The 7,741-nt window shown below is 40.7% G+C and overlaps 1 protein-coding gene across 2 annotated transcripts in view; it reads left to right on the forward strand.

Moving 5' to 3' along the window:
* The window catches only part of LOC101859106 (serine/threonine-protein kinase 31), a 53,697-nt gene that overhangs the window by 43,333 nt on the left and 2,623 nt on the right, over positions 1-7,741 (forward strand). For both annotated transcript variants that reach the window (XM_005100486.3, XM_035970298.1), the window contains one exon: positions 3,375-3,761. In XM_005100486.3, coding sequence (XP_005100543.1) covers positions 3,375-3,761 — 387 coding nt within the window. The remainder of the gene's footprint in view (positions 1-3,374; positions 3,762-7,741) is intronic.

Below are 7,741 nucleotides of genomic sequence, written 5' to 3' on the forward strand. Positions count from 1 at the left end.
GGGGACATTTTTGGAGTAATAGAAGATAAAAATAAGTGTAGGAGTAGATAACTGGAATTGTGAACAAATAAAGACAAGTGGAGTAATGAATTACCAGGGTGATAGTTGGGGAAGTAAATAAAGATAACTAGAGTCATAAATAACCTGAAAAATAGGCAAATGGAGTAATATATTATCATAGTAATAGCTAACTGGAGTAATGTGTAATCATAATCAAAGGTAACTGGAGTAATTCATAAAAATGATAACTGGAGTAAAAAATAAATGTAATATATATGACTAGAGAAATGTGTTATTGGAGTATTAAGTAGAGTAATATATAAACTTGTTGGAGTAATAAATAAATGTAATATCTGACCAGAGTAATAGACAACTGAAGTAATAGTAATAGATTATTGGAGAAATGAATAACTTAAGTGATAGTTAACTGTAGTAATATAGTAAAAGATTATTGGAGTAACAAATAACTGAAGTAATAGTAGATCATTAATTTGAGTAATGAACAACTGGAGTCATGGATGACTAGTGTAACAGTTAAAGATTAATGGAGTGATGAATAAGTGAAGTAATGGATGGTGTAATGGTTGATGGTTTGAGTAATGAGTAAATGATGTAACAGCAGATGATTTGAGAAATAAATAACTGGAGTAATAGATGGCTGGTGTAATAGTCGATGATTTTAGTAATGAACAACTGTGTAATAGTAAAGGGTTATTGGAGTGATAAATAACTGGAGTAATAGGTAACTGGTGTAATAGTAGATGATTTGAGTAATGACTAACTGGTGTAATAGTAGACTATAATGTATTTGAGTAATGAATAACTGAAGTAATAGATGGCTGGGTGACTGGGAGCTTGAGTGACATCAAGAGATGAAGTCTCATTGTTGGTTGTCATTGCTGGGAAGCTTAGGGAATGGAGCATGATGAGATACAGAAGAATTTTTTTCTGCCTAATTGACTATTTTGTTGTTTGAATGGAGGTCAAGACAAAGCTGGTCAATTGTGTTATGCTTTATTAACCTTATGATAGGTCTCTGGAAAATTTTTCATGTGGGGGGGGGGGGGGTATCTTTTCCTAACTTACACAATCAGTGGAGACCAAGCTAGTCAATTGTGTTATGATTTATTTACCATATTATGATAGGTATCTGGGAAAATTTGTCTGTTACCAAAAAAAAATAAAAAGGTGTTCTGATTTAGATAATGTGAGAAGACGTATAAAATTGTCCCAGTGCTTGCATACAGTTTTCAACACATGCTGGTGCCTGTTTCTTATGGGGGCGCTTTCAGAAATCTTTTTAACAGTCAGTTCAGTACAACAACAAAAAAGAGTTGACATACATATATTTTTTAAGGGACACTACGGAGCATAACACCATCATAATGTGGCTTGTGTTGAGAGACATAGGTCATGGCTTGTGAATGTAGATGGCTCGCATGTGTGTGTGTGTTTGAGCAGTGTGTGTGTGTGTGTGTGTTTTGCCCTACATTTGAGTGTGTGTGTTTGAGCAGTGTGTGTGTTTGAGCAGTGTGTGTGTGTGTGTGTGTGATTTTGCCCTGCATCTGTGTGTGTGTGCTTGTGTGTGTTTGTGCCATGTGTGTAAGTGAGTGCTTCTGAGTCTGTGTCCAACCCTTGTGTGTGCGGTTCTGAATCATCCATGTTCTTATTTCTGGATCTGAGTCTGAGCCGTGTATGTGTGTAAGTTCAATTATTCTTCATGTGGCTTTACAGCTGGTTTTTGCCTTTGTGTTTTTTTAATACAATTGTGTACCTCCACACCTCCTCCCCCGTGCTTGATGGGCGGTTGGCGGGCACTGTGGAGTGGTTTGCTGTTGCTTTTTCTTTCCCGTCTAACATATGTGTCAAGACGCAGTGGAATCAGGCGCTTGTCAATCCTTTTTAAAATCCCTGGGTTTTTTTCAGTTTTTCTCAAAATCTACTTTTTGACATATGTGACCTCCTTGGTGCAAGGAGTTTTCAAAACCTACTAAAGCTAGAAGCTTCAAATTTGGCGTACAGGTGCTTTAAGATCTATACAGGGGATCTATGTGAGGGAATTGGGAAATATTGGTAACTTGTGGAAATATTCAAATTTTTTGTAATATGTACCCCAAAATTTCATCAACTGACTCTCGGGGGTCCATTGACTTTGGGCTCACTTTTTTAGTTTTAAAGATAGGTCAAAGTCTTCACATGGATCCCCAGTTCATATAGGTTTGTACTTGTGTGTCAAATTTCAGGCTGATAATTCAATATTTAGTATGAAATTCTTCTGCATTAAGAAACTGGTTTGAAAATCCAAGATGGCTGCCACAGAGACCCATGGAAAAATCAACAAATTCCCCTTTAGTACATCCTATTTACCTATGAACTTCTTGCACAATTACATGAAAGTGAATAAAAGTCATTCGAAAAATCAACAAATTCCCCTTTAGTACATCCTATTTACCTATGAACTTCTTGCACAATTACATGAAAGTGAATAAAAGTCATTCGTTTTGAAAAAATTTTCGGGAGTGTACGTCTCCCCTTAAGTGTAAGTTGAGATATTTCTGATTGAAGAAGATGGGGGGTGGCCCGGTTTCAGATGTAAAATTAGTGAGAAAATAGCTGCTAAAATTTGATAACTTCAATAGCTTGAAAGTCCTTTAACATTTTTCAATTTAATTCACATGGAAGTGTGGGGGGGTTTTTTGGCATAAAAAGTGTTGAGACAAACAACGAAGATTTGATAGAAATGCCTGTTTCTTCAATTTCACTATTTTGACGAGCGCCTGGTTTCACCCCAATGCCTCACATATATCATACTTCTCCTCCTTCTATTCTTTGTATGTCACTCTCAAGTAAATCCCCGTCAATCTTCGGCAGCACTTATATGACCTATTTGTGTTGTGAGTGCCATAAAACTCCTACTACCTCCCGGGTCGGTGTTACTGACTGAAGTCATTCCCAAGGGGGGGATATTAACCTGTTCTTATGCACAGTAAAATTATAAATGGGCTGATTCATCGATGTCATGCTCATAACTGTGCCTGAACTGCAACAGGGAACTGTTGCTTTTTCTTTCCTTATCCTTATTATCGTCATTTTTTTTCCTGTACTTCTTTAGTATGTTTGTCACACTCTTGTGACCGGCTATTTCGAGGGTGCCTTGATATTCGAAGCAGACTTTGTGCTGTTGAAGCTAGAGAGGTGAGCAGAGTAAGTCTAATTCCCTGTAAGGACTTCTCTGTTGACACCCACCCCTTGGCGCTCATATCACCTTATGCAGTTGCCAGCACCGTAAAACTCTTACTTTAAAAAAAACTCCTATGAAAACTAAACTAACCCCCCCTTCCCCCTGCCTTCCCCACCCCGCCCGTCCCGTGTAGCTGATGGCCAACACGCGTGTCCCTCCCCCTCCCCTTTCTGGCCTGGATGGTCTTGGTCAGCCTCTAGTCAGCGGCGGCGTGTGCAGCCCGCCCATGTCCACCAACCACCTACACAACACAGCAGCCGCACCTCCTCCACAGCACCTCCAACAGCAGTTCATGCAGCAGCAGCAACAACAACAGTTGCTACAGCAACGCTCACAGCTGCAGCAGCAACAACAGCAACAGCAACAACTACAACAGTGCCATCCGTACCAGCAGCAACCTCCGCCCCCACAGCAAAACATGCCCGGGGACAAACTGCCACCTCTGGCTGGGGGGCATCCAACGCCCTCTCAGGACAACGGGGCATTTGAGATTGGAACCTTTGACCCCACAGCTTATGAGGTAAACTCGTGTACATGTGGCCTGGCCATTGGTGAGATTTTTTTTTAAAGCCTCACACTCACGTTTGGCCACTTAAGAGCTCTACCTGTATACACACGTGGTCTCTAATGAGGTAGACACACATTTTGTTTGTGGGTGGTTGGCTGGTGCTCTGGTGTGTTTTTCTATCGAACATCTGTGGTCATTATCTCTCCCCCTCCTCTTCTTTGTATGTGAATCACTCGTAACACCTCTATTCTTTGGCACTTATATGACCTATTTGAGTTGCAAGTGCTATAAAACTCTTATAAAACACATTTGTGTGGCCATTCAATGAGCTTATCACTTACACATGGCGGCCTATGATCTCGCCTAAATATGGCCACTCTTGAGATAAACCGGCATCCCATGTGGCCACTTAGGAACTCACATGCTTGAGGTCCCAAGTGACATACTTGTATATATGGGGCCACTAATGAGGTAAACTCACAGGCAGGTGGCCAATTTTAGAATAGATTGACGTACATGCTGCCCTTGGCACGTTTTCCTCGAGCCGCTTTATGACTTGGGCTGTTTTGCTATACCATATATGTAACCTGACCCATTTGCAGTGTAGCCATGTCGCCCATGAGATGCTGTGCTGTAAATCTGTGTAGCTCGAGGCACATGCTGTGTAGCCTTTTAGGGCCCGTGATATTTTACTGTTCTATGTAGCCATGTACCCATGATATATGATGTAGCGTTGTATAGTCATTTTAAGAGGGAGGGGGGGTACAATTTTTTTATTTTGTGACCATTGACCATATAGCCTGTAGCTTGCCATTCTGTACGATGTAATAGCCAGTCAATCATGCTGTGCTGTGTAGCCGTGTTCCTATGCTCATAATGGTCTAGATTGTGCTGGTGGAGGTCTGAAACATTTTGTATGCAATCATTTCACCATGTAGCCCATGGCATGTAGTTATCATCATTGCCTTTCTCACCCTGGATTAGGGTATAGGCCACAAACAAACTCTTTCCTCCCCCAGGGCGGTGCCACTGACTGTAGTGTCTTTAGGCCATTCCCAAAGGGGAGGGGGGGACATTTCTCGTTCAAGCACAGTAGAATTGTAAATGGGCTGATTCACCATGTCACGCTCATAACTGTGCCTGATCTGCAACAGGGAACTGCTGCTTTTTCTTTCCTAATTCTTACTATTGTCATTTTCCTCTACTTCTTTTGTATGTTTGTCACACTCTTGTGACCTGCTATTTCCGGGGTGCCTTGATAGTCGAAGCAGACCTTGTGCTGTTTAAGCTAGAGAGGTGAGCAGAGTTAGTCGGATTCCCTGTAAAGACTTCTCTGTTGACACCCACCCCTTGGCGCTCATATGACCTTATGCAGTTGCGAGCGCCGTAAAACCTCTACTTTAAAAAAAAAGGGTGATATAGGCCACGAACAAGCACTTTCCGCCTTTCCCTTTTCTGGGCTAACCTCTTGGTGTTGTGTCCATTGTATGTTGTGCTGGGTAGTTTAATGTAGCCTTTGGCATGTTGCACTGTGTTGCCCATGACATTTAGTGTGATCTGGTGCTGTATGTGTAGCTATGTAGCCAGTAGCATGTTCAACCGTGTAGACATGTAGCTGCAAACCAATTGTGCTGTTCAGTCTTGTAGCTAGTAGTAGCATACTGGGCTGTGTAGCTTATAACAGTGTAGCTTATAACACGTAATTTATAGCCCTGTAGCCTAATGTGACACGTAACGCTGCATGGCCAGTACCGCATCATGCTATGCAGCCAGTGACATATGCTTTGTAGCCATGCGGCTTGTGTCGTGTAATATTGTGTAGAGCTACATTACCAGAAGCGTGTGTGTCATGATGTAGTGGATTCAGGCACTCCTCAATTTTTGGGCACGTTGAGTAATTGGCATCATCTTAACGCTTGGTCGTTTGTCTATCTTTCTGTGAAAAAATACCCCTCTATCTTGAATAGAAGTCGAGATGTTTGCAATTGAAGGAGATGGGTGTCGCCTGATTTCAGAGATAAATTTAGCGAAAAAATGGCCGCCAAAGTTTTGTGACTTCCTTGGAAACTAAAAATTCACATTTTTTTGTGCCTTTATTCTAAAATGTGCAAAGAAATGTGTCCTCAAAGCCCTCAAACCAAAATTGCCAAACAGGCAGAAAGATACTGACATTTTTTATTTGATTTTTAAAATTTTTTTACGAGGGCCTGATTTCACCACACTGCCTGTCGCGTCATTGTGCTATGAACCGTATAGCCAGTGCAGTTTGTGACATGTAGTCTGTAGCATTGTGATCAGCGCCACATGTGTACTTTGTTACTAGTGGTTTGTTGCGCTGTGTTCATGTTGACATTTTGTGCTGTGTACTCATGTAGCACTAGGGTCAGTGATACATATTGGGTAAGCTCTTCAACTTGTTTGTGAACAATATGTGTTTGGTTTGTGCATGAAGAGGAAGACATTTTTTTTTGTCTGCATATTTTCTCTGGGGTTAACTTTTTCGTATGTTTATCGCCGATATGCCGGCGATGACGTAAAGATTCCATTGGAAGGAGTTCACCGTATACCAGCGTTTGGGGGGGGGGGGTATCAATCATGAGCAAGAAACACAGAATTCTGTGGCTGAAAAAGAAGAGAAATCTTTTCAACAAGAAAATGTAAAAATGTAAAAGTTTGAGGGTCTTGTACTTCAACTAAATTTGTATAGCCTTTTCCCGGAACTGGGTTTATTTTTTAGGGCTCTTGCTCAGGGAAGCCACACTCTAGGGTGTGACAAAACTGGGCGACCACCATCCGAAAGGGTTAATCCCACACCACCAGTGTCTGTGGTGTAGTAATGGTTAAGCTGTTCATAATAGTTCCTATCGGTCTTACTTTTGCCCTACACTAAATAACTTATTGTGTCAAAGTGCTTTCCTTTGGTGTGTGGTTGGCATTCTTGTATGTTTTGCCTTTATATCTTTTTTAATCAATCATTTATTGTCCTTATCTCTCCTCGTCGGAGGTTGACGGGTGCTCTGGTGTGGTTTGCTTCTTCTTTCCTATGAAACATCTATCGTCCTTATCTCCCCTACTTCTTTTTTATGTTTGTTACTCTCTTGTAACACCTCTAATCTTCTGGCGCTCATATGACCTTTTGCAGTTGCGAGCGCCGTTAAACCTGTACTAAGACTAAAACTATCTCTCCTACTTCTTTTCTTTGTATGTTTACTCTAGTAATACCTCTAATCTTCAGCATTTATATGGCCTATTTGTATTGCAAGTGCCATAAAGCTTTTTCTGAAACAAAAGTAAGAGTCTCTCTGCACTCTCCTTTACTCCGTAGTAACACATCTAATCCTCAGCCCTTGTATGACCTATTTATATTCCAAGTGTCATAGAGATCTTACCAAAACTTATTCTAAACCTTTCTCCTTTTCTTTGTAGGTTATTTTGTAGTAACACCTCTAGTGACCTATTTGTGTTTCAAGTGCCGTAGAACTCTACATAAACTAAACTCTTCTCCTTGTTTGGTTTTTTTTTGCTCTGTAACACATCTAATCTTTGGCACTTACATGACCTGTTTGTGTTGCAAGTGCCGTAATGGTAGTACTCTTGACGAAAACTAAACTAAGCATCTTTCTGCACTGTCCTTTACTCTCTAGCCTCTAGTCACATGTCTAATCTTCTGCACTTGACTTACACGACCCATTTGTGATTTAAGTGCCATTAAACTCAACTAAAACTAAAATTAAACTGTTCTTCTTTTCTTTGCATGTTACCCTCTGGTAACACCTCTAATCTTTGGCACTTATATGACCTATTTGTGTTGCAAGTGCCATTATACTTGTGACTAAAACAAAACTAAGCTTCTCCTATCTCTCTCCTTTACTCTCTAGTAACACCTCTAGTCTACGGCACTTATATGACCCATCTTTGTTGCAAGTGTCGTAAAACTCTTTACAACTGAAACTGAACTAAATTTGTCTTTGCCCAGAACTGAAACTCTCCCC

Source organism: Aplysia californica, unplaced genomic scaffold (assembly GCF_000002075.1).
Source record: "Aplysia californica isolate F4 #8 unplaced genomic scaffold, AplCal3.0 scaffold00249, whole genome shotgun sequence".
Taxonomy (NCBI): domain Eukaryota; kingdom Metazoa; phylum Mollusca; class Gastropoda; order Aplysiida; family Aplysiidae; genus Aplysia; species Aplysia californica.